The sequence below is a fragment of the Phyllopteryx taeniolatus genome, chromosome 1 (assembly GCF_024500385.1).
Source record: "Phyllopteryx taeniolatus isolate TA_2022b chromosome 1, UOR_Ptae_1.2, whole genome shotgun sequence".
In the NCBI taxonomy this organism is placed as follows: Eukaryota; Metazoa; Chordata; class Actinopteri; order Syngnathiformes; family Syngnathidae; genus Phyllopteryx; species Phyllopteryx taeniolatus.
Genome location: NC_084502.1, coordinates 4,910,079 through 4,924,227, shown reverse-complemented (window position 1 = coordinate 4,924,227; position 14,149 = coordinate 4,910,079). Strand labels below are relative to the sequence as shown.

At 41.3% G+C, this 14,149-nt stretch overlaps 1 protein-coding gene across 8 annotated transcripts in view; it reads right to left on the bottom strand.

Annotated features, from left to right (window-relative positions):
- The window catches only part of LOC133472021 (glutamate receptor-interacting protein 2-like), a 42,384-nt gene that overhangs the window by 21,076 nt on the left and 7,159 nt on the right, over nt 1-14,149 (bottom strand). For 4 of the 8 annotated variants that reach the window (XM_061762813.1, XM_061762311.1, XM_061762482.1 and 1 more), the window contains exons 2-9: nt 11,199-11,279; nt 8,537-8,672; nt 6,913-7,058; nt 6,494-6,577; nt 6,331-6,418; nt 4,992-5,137; nt 338-485; nt 61-230 (exon numbers count right to left, since the gene is read on the bottom strand). In XM_061762813.1, coding sequence (XP_061618797.1) covers nt 61-230; nt 338-485; nt 4,992-5,137; nt 6,331-6,418; nt 6,494-6,577; nt 6,913-7,058; nt 8,537-8,672; nt 11,199-11,279 — 999 coding nt within the window. Of the gene's footprint in view, nt 1-60; nt 231-337; nt 486-4,991; nt 5,138-6,330; nt 6,419-6,493; nt 6,578-6,912; nt 7,059-8,536; nt 8,673-11,198; nt 11,280-12,949; nt 13,008-14,149 lie in introns of all 8 variants that reach the window. The other 4 variants (XM_061762395.1, XM_061762561.1, XM_061762894.1 and 1 more) reach the window with 2 other exon arrangements.

The following is a 14,149-nucleotide window of genomic DNA, read 5'->3' as shown; positions in this document are numbered from 1 at the left end:
AAATCCATCTAATTTGTTTCCTGTTGTGTCAGCAGTGAGAATGTCACATCCAAGTCTTACCTGTGTCTTGTGGCCGGACAGGCAGTCTGCTCTGACTGGATGGTAGAATTTCCAGTTTGACAACATCACTGGTATTTCCCAGAAGCTGTAAGGCCTCCATCAGCGAGCAATGTTCTGTGCTGGTTCCATCAATAGTCAGCAGGACGTCGCCTGCGTGCAGCGCGCCGCACCTGACAGGATGACATAGCCAATGATGAATCTGGGAATTGTTTTTTTTGTCTCTTTCTTTTGCTGAGAATTTGTCAGGGGCTTAGTAAAATAGATGAGCTTGCGTCACCTTTCGGCCACGCTGGCCGCTTTGATCTTGTCAATAATGATGACTTGCTTGTTCCTGTATACGGATGTGGTGAGGCTGATGCCCAGACTGGAGGAGGCCCCTTTCACTATCTCCACCAGCAGAGGACCTGAGGCGTGTTGCACTGCCTCTGCAACAAGTAACACACATTTGATTTATTACAATGACTTGACTGCATGCAGCTACAGCCAGGATTATAAGACAAAACATGCAATTTTCTCTGTTAGAATAAAATAAATTATCTAGTCGTACTGAAAGATCATGTTCATATTAAGAGCTTAAATGCTATATAATAATATTCTGGATTGCTTTGGCTGGTTCAGTCATGTCGGCAATGTCCTTGGTGTCCTAACATGAGGTTGCAATCTATAGGTACAGCTCAATAAATTAGAATATGGTAAAAAAGTATATTTATTTCAGTACTCATACAACCCCAATTCCAATGAAGTTGTGTTAAGCATAAATAAAAACAGACTATAATGACTTGCAAATCATGTTCAACCTATATTTAATTGAATAGACGACAAAGACAAGATATTTAATGTTCAAACTGATAGACTTGCTTGTTTTTAGCAAATAGTCATGAACTTAGAATTTTATGGCTGCAACAAGTTCCAAAAAAGCTGGGACAGGGTCATGTTTACCACTGTGTTACATAACTTTTTCTTTTAACAACATTCAATAAATGTTTGGGAAGTGAGGAGACTAATTCTTGAAGCTTTGTAGGTGGAATTCTTTCCCATTCTTGCTTGATGTACAGCTTCAGCTGTTCAACAGTCCGGGGTCTCCGTTGTCATATTTTACGCTTCATAATGTGCCACACATTTTCAATGGGAGACAGGTCTGGACTGCAGGCAGGCCAGTCTAGTACCCACACTTTTACTACGAAGCCACGCTGTTGTAACACGTGCAGAATGTGGTTTGGCATTGTCTTGCTGAAATAAGCTAGGGCATACATGAAAAAGACGTTGCTTGGGTGGCAATATATGTTTTTCCAAAACCTGTATGTACCGTTCCGCATTAATGGTGCCGTCAGAGATGTGTAAATTACCCATGCAATTGGGACTAACACAGCCCCATACCATCACAGATGCTGGCTTTTGAACTTTGCGTCCATAACAGTCCGGGTGGTTCTTTTCCTCTTTGACCCGGAGGACACGACGTCCACAATTTCCAAAAACAATTTGAAATGTGGACTCGTCGGACTACAGAACACTTTTCCACTTTGCATCAGTCCATCTTAGATTAGCTCGGGCCCAGAGAAGCCGGCCGCGTCTCTATGTGTTGTTGATAAATGGCTTTTGCTTTGCATAGTAGTTTCAAGGTTCACTTACGGATGTAGTGCCGAACTGTATTTACTGACATCGGTTTTCTGAAGTGTTCCTGAGCCCTTATGGTGATATCCTTTACACATTGATGTTGGTTTTTGATGCAGTGCCGCCTGAGGGATTGAAGTTCACGGGCATTCATGTTGGTTTTTCGGCCTTGCCGTTTACATGTAGTGATTTCTCCAGATTCTCTGAACCTTTTGATGATATTATGGACCGTAGATGATGAAATCCCTAAATTCCTTGCAATTGTACGTTGTGGAACATTGTCCTTAAACTGTTCGACTATTTTCTCACCCACTTGTTCACAAAGAGGTGAAGCTCGCCTCATCTTTGTTTGTGAATGACTGAGCAATTCAGGGAAGCTCCTTTTATACCCAGTCATGGCACCCACCTGTTCCCAATTAGCCTGTTCACCTGTGGGATGTTCCAAACACGTGTTTGATGAGCATTCCTCAACTTTCTCAGTCTTTTTTACCACCTGTCCCAGCTTTTTTGGAACGTGTTACAGTCATAAAATTCCAACTTAATGATTATTTGCTAAAAACAATAAAGTTTATCAGTTTGAAGATTAAATACCTTGTCTTTGTCATGTATTCAATTAAATATAGGTTGAACATGATTTGCGAATCATTATATTTTTTATTTACGTTTAACACAACGTCCCAACTTCATTGGAATTGGGGTTGTACATTATTATATAGATTCATCAAACACTTGAGAAAATTCCTGCCTAATTTCTACATTAACAATGATTTCCATTGTTTCTTGATTGTTTGTTATGTAATAATCTAGTTTCTACAGATGGCGAATTTGGGGTTTTCATTTGCTGTAAGCTATAACCATGAAAATTATACATCTATATGAAAAGAAATCATGAAATATTTCACTCTGAGTTTGTGTAGTGCATCTCTATAATACAAGTTTCCCTTTCTGAATTGAACTACCGAACTAAATTAAGCTTTTGACATGATTCTAATTGATTGAAACGTACCTGTATACATACAATAGTTTTAACGGTGTTGAAAACACAAGTTAATGAACACACATCAATTTTAAGTGAAATGGCAACAATAAAGAATCTTTATCATCCATTTGAACTCTCAACATTGGACAATAGAAATAGTCACAGATACCAACAAATGTAATGAGCCGTCTGGCCAGTTAGACAAAACAGTGGTACCTTGAGATACATTTGTAAAAACATTTTTATTATTATTATTTACAAATTTATAGCACTGCGATCTGAAATCATCGTTCCCCATTGGAATGAGTGGAAATGCCATAAATCCGTTACAGCCCCCCCCCCCCCCCCAAAAAAACTAAATATTGGTAATGTGTTTTTAAATAAGAAAAATAGCACTCTATAATATTATAGAAAAAAACAAAATCATAAAAAACCGTAGAGTACATACAGTAATTATTTTTAAAAAGCAAAATTAGTCATTCTTCGTAGAGGATAAAGAATATATGGCTGTGAGTATTGTTGTATTGTCTGTCTAGATGCGAACTTTTGTGTTTGGGGATCATCTGCCATTCCTCCTTGAAGATTCTCTCCAGTTCTGTCAGGTTGGATGGTGAACGTTGGTGGGCAGCCATTTTCAGGTCTTTCCAGAGATGCTCAATTGGGTTTAAGTCAGGGCTCTGGCTGGGCCATTCAAAAACAGTCACGGAGTTGTTCTGAAGCCACTCCTCTGGTATGTTAGCTGTGTGCTTAGGGTCATTGATTTTTTTAAGGTGAACATTCGGCCCAGTCTGAGCACTCTGGAGAAGGTTTTCGTCCAGGATATCCCTGTACTTGGTCGGATTCATCTTTCCTTCAATTGCAATGAGTCGTCCTGTCCCTGCAGCTGAAAAACACACCCACAGCATGATGCTGCCACCACCATGCTTCACTGTTGGGACTGTATTGGACAGGTGATGAGCAGTGTCCGGTTTTCTCCACACATGCCACTTAAACTTAAGGCCAACAATTTCTATCTTGGTCTCATCAGACCAGAGAATCTTATTTCTCACCATCTTGGAGTCCTTCAAGTGTTTTTTTTTTTTTAGCAAACTCCATGCGGGCTTTCATGTGTCTTGCACTGAGGAGAGGCTTCCGTCGGGCCACTCTGCCATAAAGCCGACTGGTGGAGGGCTGCAGTGATGGTTGACTTTCTAGAACTTTCTCCCATCTCCCGACTGCATCTCTGGAGCTCAGCCACAGTGATCTTTGGGTTCTTCTTTACCTCTCTCACCAAGGCTCTTCTCCCCCAATTGCTCAGTTTGGCTAGACGGCCAGCTCTCGGAAGGGTTCTGATCGTCCCAAATGTCTTCCATTTCAGGATTATGGAGGCCACTGTGTGCTTAGGAACCTTAAGTGCAGCGGAAATCTTTTTGTAACCTTGGCGAGATCTGTGCTTTGCCACAATTCTGTCTCTGAGCTATTCAGGCAGTTCCTTTGACCTCATGATTCTCATTTGCTCTGACATGCACTGTGAGCTGTAAGGTCTTATATAGACAGGTGTGTGGCTTTCCTAATCAAGTCCAATCAGTATAATCAAACACAGCTGGACTCCAATGAAGGTGTAGAACCATCTCAAGGATTATCAGAATAAATGGACAGCACCCGAGTTCAGTATGAGTGTCACAGCAAAGGTTCTGAATACTTATGGCTGTCTGATATTTTAGTTTTTCTTTTTTAATAAATCAGCAACAATTTCAACAATTAAGTTTTTTTCCCTGTCAATATGGGGTGCTGTGTGCACATTAATGAGGAAAAAAATTGACTTAAATTATTTTAACAAATGGCTGCAATATAACAAAGTGAAACATTTAAGGGGATCTGAAAACTTTCCGTACCCACTGTATGTGTGTGTGTGTGTGTGTGTGTGTATATATATATATATATATATATATATATATATATATATATATATACAGTACATTCTGATATATCTCTTATGAATCAGTCAGCAGCTGGGTGCTTGACATCTTGTCGCCGTAGCTTCACTGGACTCGGAGGCACATAATGTTTGTCAGCTGTTCATATCCAGCATTTTTATATAGGTCACGTATGGAAAACGTGCTTGTTAACAAAACAAAGGCTGGCCCGCAGAGGTTGTACAGGAGGAGCCAGAGAGAGAGCCACACATGACGGTAATCCATCCACGCTTTCCCTGTTGCTCGCGGGCCCGAGTGACTCCCCTGGTGGCATCTCCAGCACCGAGACGCACCCTCGTCCACGCAGCCAAACGGCCACATTATTTACCCTCAGAGCAACGCTGCCCTACCATGCCTCCGCATATTCCCTGTGTGTGTGTGCTCACCCATGACAGAGATGTCATACTCAATCAGGAACAAAGCTTCCTGGCTGCTCTGCATCAGCATGGTCAACGCGTCAGCATGCTTCTCTCTGTTTAAAGGCATGCCGTCTACGCTCAATACTCTGTCGCCAGCCTTCACCGTGCCCTCCCTTGAGAAAGAGAAGAGAGGGAAAACATTAGCGCGAAGATGCTCACGCAAGTGTCCCGACACCAGTTACACGAAATCATTCAACGGTTCCACATGAGCGTTCCATCCCAGGTGAGATGAAGGCTAAGTGAGATGAGTATAAATTTGACCATGTGTTTTTGTACAGCTTATTTTCACGAGGAAGAAGTGTGATTTTGAGTTCGCCAGAGGATGAGCAGTGGTCTTACTGCTGTGGAGAAGACACACATGTTGTGTATGCTACTTTCATGCAGGGCTGAGTAAAGACAACTGCACCTGAAGCACGAAAGTCCTGCTTGTCAACCACCACAAACAATATATCCCACCGGACATCCTGCAATTGTTTACTGTATGTCTGTGATTCCCAACCAGTGTGCCGGGGGGCACATGACTGTGCTCTTAGAGATCGTCAGGCGGGGAATTCTTCAATTCCACCTAATTGGTTACAAAATAATTCTTTAATTATGACAAATAATGCAGCTTTCAATGCCAGCGACATACAGTAGTGACAGGCAAAAGGTAAAATGAAGATGTGTAACCACCTGTTGCCATTCATAAAACAGATTATAAATTGTGCCTTTCTGTTCAATTAAACTGGGCAAGATTTTGTACCGAGTAAGAAAATTTGTGGGTAAATTAAGACAAGATCATCGTTATTTCACCAGCTATACTTTTTGTGACCTTTTTGTTTGGAAGTGTGTCATGAGATTCCGCTCATGTAAAATATGTGCCTTGGCTCAAAAAACATGAGGAAAAAAATAAGTTACTCATCAAAGCTATCCGATTCCAATAAGATGGCATTAACAACTTCAATACCTAAAGCATTGTTAAAAAAAAAACATTTGGATTTCTTTGTTTTAATATAAAAATCACCTAAATAACTACTCAGAGTTGGGGTTTGATATTTAAAAAATGTGAAACTACACTTCCAGTGGCTTCCATGAAATCACCATTTCAAGACAAAATAGTCTCCATAATGTTAGTTAGTTAGTTATAAGCTGCATTCTTAAAAATCTACTCGTTCATTTGCAATAGTCGATTGTCCTCATAAGAATGAGGCAAAACACATCTTGTACATTGTACATTTTGTAAAAGCTATGTTGAAAACGTTTTTCATGACCGATTGTAGCATAAGATGCACTGAAAACAATTCATATGTGTTCACAGCTTTATTACCGTGGTCCATACCTGTCAGCTGGACCCCCCGGCCTGACGTGGGTCACCACCAGAGGACGAGACCTGCGCCAGTCCTCATGAAACCCCCCTGAGAAGACCGAAACAACAAACGATTAATAATCATAAAGAATAACAAAATAAGATTGAACAACATTGAAAGTACCTCTCATGACAAAGCCAAAACTGTTGCCCTCTTTGAGCAAACACATCTCTGTAGTTTTACTTATGACTCCTGATGGATTCTGGACTGTGAGAGGAAAACAAATGAGACTGAATAAGAACAGGCATTTACAAGGCATAATATACAGTACATACAGAGAATATGAAGAATAAATATCTACACACAACTCTGAATAAATGCCAGGTTTTTGTGATGTGTTCACTTGTGCAACCACATTACATCAGCGGTTTCCCTTCTTGAAAAGAAAGTTCAGGTTATAGGTTACATTAATGGTGGGAAAAAAATAAGAAATGATTTATCTTGGTGGAATTTTTTTCTATCACAAAAACCTTGCATTTGAGCAGGGGTGTGTAGACTTGTTATATGCACTGCATGTACATGTGCAGGCAGACTTGACGTACGTAACGGAGGCAGCTCGTACTCCACCTCCAGCACGACTCGCTCCCCGATGTTCTTCAGCAGGCTGATAATCTCATCGTGACGAAGCTTGGACAGGTTGATGCCATTCACTGACTTAATGTGGTCTCCTACATTCAGCTGGTCACTCCTGGTGGGAGGTGATAGTATATTTATGCAAGAATTTCTTTTGAAAGAGTACATTAAGTCACAGAAACACATTTCCAGACGTCAGCTCCCGTCTTCATGTCTTCACTTTGCATTTCTTTTTTTGTTTCAAGCAAATTGCCATATCGCAGAGAGAACTTTTGCAGATGAAAGCTCGTCATCATACAAATGGAAACCCTGAGAATGTCCACGTACATGTCACCTCTCATGTGACAGCTCGAGTCATCTTGCTACTCATTGCAGGGCTAATTAATTGAATGCTTCTGACCTCTTTTCCTTTCTCACCTCCAGGCTGCTGCCGATGGACGCTGGAGGCGGGCGAACAGACATGCTAACAAGCAGAGCCGACTGGCCTGTCATCCGGTCGGCTCTCATCACACAGTGTCACCGCCAGTCTCTCTCCTGTCTGCCCGCATGACTCTCCACTCAGTAAATTAGCTCACACGTTCACCAAGCATGTCACACGCTGCTTAATCATCACGAAACGTTACTTTTTCCACGACCTTTTGCTGTCGTGTGGCTGGCTTCAGGAAAATGGGTGGGATCAAAGTCCTAAACATTCATTTAAGGTGAGTGCTTACGAGTAATGATTTAACTAGAAGTATTGAGAAGTTTTATTGAAGCACATCTTTTTCAAGCTTTCACAGGCCACGGTAAAAGGAAGTGGCAAGTCTGATTTGGACTCAGGGCCTCCAGTTTGACACCTGGCTGTGAACAATACAGGTCGTTCATTACACACCCCAGCTGCTAGATGGGAGCAGCAAAACTGTGGCCACGATCAATTCACATTGGTTTCCTTGCAGTGGAATTACAATATCAGTTGGTTAAGCCGGTTTGCCAATCGTCAAGTGACCCCACAGAAGAGAAGAAAAAGAATACATTAGGTACAGTCGTGTTTTGCACTCACATCACTCGGTGCCGTGAGAGCAAATGCTATCACTGTGTGCTTTCATACAGTACAATTCTGTTGATGACATTTTTTTTTTTAAAACATGTTTAAAAACATAATTTGGGTGTTTTGGGGGTGGGCTGGAACTATTGATGCATTCATTCAAAATTTTAAAAAGTAATGAAAACATAATCAAATGTAATTAGTTACATTACTTAGATAAAGTAATTGAAATTACACTAATTAGACTACTATTACATTTTCAAGAGGGTAACTAATTGTAAGCAGCTACATTTCCCAAGTAATATTCCCAACACTGATTATCTGACAGAAATATGGATATGAATATAAATCCCATTCAGGTTCTCTGCGTCATTAAAAAAAAACAAGGAATCGCAGAATGAAATCTCTATTGGCATCCAGCTGACTTAACACAACACCGAATATGCTCCCGGTGAGCTCGTGTAACTTTTGCGGCACAAGCATGTTTGTGCAAGCAGATGTAAGCGGTGCGGACAGCGTGGCGTGGCTACACGCTCTCAGCTGCATCACAAAGTGCACGGAGATCTCACCTGGCAGCCAGCCCACCTGGCCGTAGGTTTGACACTCTGGGCTTGCCGTCCTTATCTGAGCCCCCGGAGATGGTGAGGCCGAGGTTGCTCCCTTCCCTTTTCATCAGATCCACTGTGGTCACTCCTCGGTACTCCTCTGTGGACCCAACATACGGATGGAGCATTAGCCTCGTGCTCCACACAATCAAACCTTCATTTTTCACTTTCTCTGTCATAAGGAGATTAAGGAGTGTGAACCATTACTTGAATCAATCTTTTTTTTTTTTAATGATGCTAGCATGCAAGTGTCTATTTATTGTCATCATCAAGTCTTTAGTAGGAAGTATCGTGTTACAGTACTTAAGTAGATCTTTCAGGTATTTACTTGAGCATTTATTTTTCTGACGACTTTCTACTTGGACTCTCTCCATTTGAAAAAATAAATTGCAATTTCTACTCCTAACTTTGTCAAAATAGGCTTGTACCTTTTTGCGACTTCCATGGATGACGACATGACGTTAAAAAAAAATGTAAAAAGACATCCGTCAACCGTGGTTTGTGATTGACAGATAGATGGAGATATTGGTGACGTGAAAGGCTCCTTCGGAGAAGCAAGATATTTATCCAGGGCCTAATTTAGGAGGATTGTTTGTTGTCATCTGCTACAAGAAAGATTAATATACAGTGGGTACGGAAAGTATTCAGACCCCCTTAATTTTTTTTCTTTTTTATATTGCAGCCATTTGCTGAAATCATTTAAGTTCATTTTTCCCCACATTAATGTACACACAGCACCCCATCCATCCATCCATTTTCTGAGCCGCTTCTCCTCACTAGGGTCGCGGGCGTGATGGATCCTATCCCAGCTATCATAGGGCAAGAGGCGGGATACACCCTGAACTGGTTGCCAGCCAATCGCAGGGCACATACAAACAAACAACCTTTCACACTCACATTCACACCTATGGGCAATTTAGAGTCCACAGCACCCCATATTGACAGAAAAACTGAAACATCACACAGCCTTATTTATTCAGATCCTTTGCTCAGTATTTAGTCGAACCACCGTTTGAGCTAATACAGCCATGAGTCTTTTTGGGAATGATGCAACAGGTTTTTCACACCTGGATTTGTGAATCCTCTGCCATTCCTCCTTGCAGATCCTCCCCAGTTCGGTCAGGTTGGATGGTGAATGTTGGTGGGCAGCCATTTTCAGGTCTTTCCAGAGATGCTCAATTGGGTTTAAGTCAGGGTTCTGGCTGGGCCATTCAAAAACAGTCACGGAGTTGTTCTGAAGCCACTCCTTCGGTATTTTAGCTGTGTGCTTAGGGTCATTGTCTTTTTTGAAGGTGAACCTTTGGCCCAGTCTGACGTTCTGAGCACTCTGGAGAAGGTTTTCATCCAGGATATCCCTGTACTTGGCCGCATTCATCTTTTCTTTGATTGCAACCAGTCTCCCTGTCCCTGCAGCTGAAAAACACCCCCACAGCATGATGCTGCCACCACCATGCTTCACTGTTGGGACTGTATTGGACAGGTGATGAGCAGTGCCTGGTTTTCTCCACACATGCCACTTAAAATTAAGGCCAAAAAGTTCTATCTTGGTGTCATCAGACCAGAGAATCTTATTTCTCACCATCTTGGAGTCGTTTTTTTTTTTTAGCAAACTCCATGTGGGCTTTCATGTGTCTTGCACTGAGAAGAGGCTTCCGTCGGGCCACTCTGCCATAAAGCCCCGACTGGTGGAGGGCTGCAGTTATGGTTGACTTTCTAGAACTTTCTCCCATCTTCCGACTGCATCTCTGGAGCTCAGCTACAGTGATCATTGGGTTCTTCTTTACCTCTCTCACCAAGGCTCTTCTCCCCGATTGCTCAGTTTGGCCGGACAGCCAGCTCTAGGAAAGGTTCTGATCGTCCCAAATGTCATCCATTTCATGATTATGGAGGCCACTGTGCTCTTAGGAACCTTAAGTGCAGCAGAAATATTTTTGTAACGTTGGCCAGATCTGTGCATTGCCACAATTCTGTCTCTGAGCTCTTCAGGCAGTTCCTTTGACCTCATTATTCACATTTGCTCTGACATGCACTCTGAGCTGTGAGGTCTTATATAGACAGGGGTGTGGCTTTCCTAATCAAGTCCAATCAGTATAATCAAACACAGCTGGACTCCAATGAAAGTGCAGAACCATCTCAAGGATGATCAGAAGAAATGGACAGCACCCGAGTTCAATATATGAGTGTCACGGCAAAGGGTCTGAGTACTTATGGCTGTGTGATATTTCAGTTTTTCTTTTTTAATAAATCACCAAACGTTTCAACAATTAATTTTTTCACCCTGTCAATATGAGGTGCTGTGTGTATATTAATGAGGAAAAAATGAACTTAAATGATTTTAACAAATGGCTGCAATATAACAAAGAGATCAAATTTTAAGATGGTCTGAAAACTTTCCGTACCCACTGTATACATTGTGTTTTAATCCATTCTGAAGAAAACACATACAGTTGTTATCATTAATTAATTTAGCACTTTTTGTTAGCTCACAATGTTAGCAAAGCTGGAGGATTTTTTTTTTCGAAATCTCATCAGTGGTTTATTATGCAGGTGAGTGCATATGCATGCATCAAGCCACAGACAGAAAACAAAAGTGATGCACAGACAGTCATGTTTGACTAAATTGTACCTGAAAGGCTGCGCCTCTGGGAGAAATGTGATTGGTCAGATGCCCCGGATTGCTTGTTTCCTTTTGCGTATGGTCCCTCATCTGAGGAGACAGCAAGTAGGTATGTTAGGAGGCACTGTGGCTCAATGCGCAGAGAATCTCTACGGCAGATGGCCAAATGAACAAACCATTATGCACCTCATGACAGATGCTCGCGCTTTTATAATCCTGAACTGCACCTTGGGTAATGTGGGGGCTGGGATTGGGGTTAAACTTGAATAAGTCAGTTGCTTAATTCGTTATGTACTTTCTGTACTAGACCCAACTCAGCCCTCACCTGGGACCACTACACAAGTCAATGAAAAGGTTAGACGTGTCTTCAATGTGCAAAAAAGTCCATTGAAAAGCATTAGTTCATCACGAAAATGTATTTTCAGCATATGCAAGAGGGTTCTATGCAACTACTTAAGCCTGAGGATACTCCTGATGCAATAACGTGGTTAATGGACTGTTTTGTGCATGGGGAGAAAATCATTATTTTTAAGTCATTTAGTGGAACTTTCACAATGAGTGTTCAATTTTCTCTGCAAGAAGAAAGTGTTTTGCTGCTTCCACAGCGGGAAGCATTTCGGAAACACACTGTATGTATGTTAGCAGTGGCCCTGTTGGCTGTCTAAAGCCAAACGTAGCTACACAAGCATGTCAGCAGTCACGTCGACCAGGACACATTGTCCGTTCGACACATTGTGTTCACTGCGCATCACCTTTTCGGCAGCCCGGTACAGTGACGGTGACGGAGCACAGTGTCAAGAGTGATGAAGAGCTGCATGTGTCAAGTCCTCATTGGATCGAAACATTCTTTACAAAGTCATCAAAATCAAAACTCTCACTGTTAGGCTCAACCAAGATCTCTACAGTACTGTATATAATCTAATGACATCCAATATGAGATGTGTATCCAAAACAGACTCAAGACCCACCTTTTTAATTTTGCTTTCACTAAATATTTCATTATTATTTCCCTTCATTTATCTTAGCTTCTATTTTTACTTCCTTTACCTATCCCAGCTGTCTTTGGGCAAGTGGGTTGTACACCCTGAACTGGTCGCCAGCCAATCGCAGGGCACATATAAACAAACAATCATTTTCAGTCACATTTACACCTTTGGGCAATTTAGAGTCTTCAATTAACCTACCAGGCATGTTTTGGGGATGTGGGAGAAAACTGGAGTATCCTGAGAAAACCCACGCAGGCACGGAGAGAACATGCAAACGCCGCACAGGCGAGACCGGATTTGAACCCGGGTCCTCAGAACTGTGAGGAAGATGTGCTAACCAGTAGACCACCGTGCCGCCCAACAGACAGTATGACATAATTGAGTAGAATGTAAACGAAATTAAATAATGTCCCACAATATTTGCTTTAATGGACATTGTGATGCTCCTTCTGGTGTGCAAGCCTTGGCCACTTGGAGGCAAGCATACGGCTATACGTGGAGACGGTCACTCTTCAGTAAGCCACAGTAACAGTAGTTGTTCTTCGCAGAGGATAAAGAATATACACCTGAGAGTATTGCTATATTGTCTGGCTATAGGTGTTGCTTGTTCAAATAGCTGTTGTTTCTTATCATTAGGCCAAATAGACTTCATAAGGCAAAGTTATGTGGTTGTTTAAAATACGTGATGTATAATTCTCTTTGCTTTATGTTTATTTCAACAATAAATCAATAAACAGCTTGAAGGATCTTTTTTTTGAAGAATTGTTCATTTACCAAAGTGTTGCTTGTTGTGAAGTAAGTTGAGTTCACGGCCACCATTCAGCGCTCGTATCTAGAGGGGCAACAATACAACGATCAGTGGACAACTAATCGATTATCAAATCAATCGACAACTAGTGTTTAATTTAAAATTGTCCAAATCCTCCTGATTTTCTTTCTGTTTCATCAAAATATTACATTTGCAAACATCTGCTTCTACTTTGGAAAACAGTGATCAACATTTTTGCCTATGTTACGGACCAAACCAGTAACTGAATCCTAATCAATTTATGGAAACAATAACTCACTTTAATATTTTATTGTAATAATCTTTATTTTCAGCTGTAGTATGAATAACCTGTCTTTGACATGAAGTTGAACCAGAAGTGTCAAACTTGTAGCCCTTCCTTTGCATTTGTCAGTACCCGAAAAATTTATTCCGTTGTTTGTTTATTCCGGCGGCACGGTAGAGAACTGGTTAGAGCGTCTGCCTCACAGTTCTGAGGTCCGGGGTTCGATCCCCTGCCCCGCCTGTGTGGAGTTTGCATGTTCTCCCCGTGCCTGCGTGGCACTCCGGTTTCCTCCCACATCCCAAAAACATGCATGGTAGGTTAATTGACGACTCTATATTGCCCGTAGATGTGAATGTGAATGGGAATGTGAGTGCGAGTGGTTGTTTGTTTATATGTGCCCTGCGATTGGCTGGCAACCAGTTCAGGGTGTACCCAGCCTTCTGCCCGATGATAGCTGGGATAGGCTCCAGCACCCTAGTGAGGAGAAGCGGCTCAGAAAATGGATGGATGTTGTTTATTCCATTTTGTTTTATCATTAAACAATAATCACTTAATAAAGAGTAATCGGCTAAAAATTATTTTTCAATAAACTTAAAATTTGTATCCGATTTTTTTCAATTACAATAAATCGAAAAATCGATAGAATAATTGATTTTACATATATTGGATGGTGACAGCCCTAGTCAAATCTAAAATTTTTGTTCCAAGTCAAAGCAAAAACATTGGCTCAACGACAGCTTGTATCTTGAAAAACTCAAAAGTTTCTGTATCTCATGAATATCTTAAGGCAGCACTACCACTGTCTATTATATTAATATTACAACCCCGATTCCAATGAAGTTGGGACGTTGTGTTAAACATAAATAAAAACAGAATACAATGATTTGCAAATCATGTTAAACCTATATTTAATTGAATACAC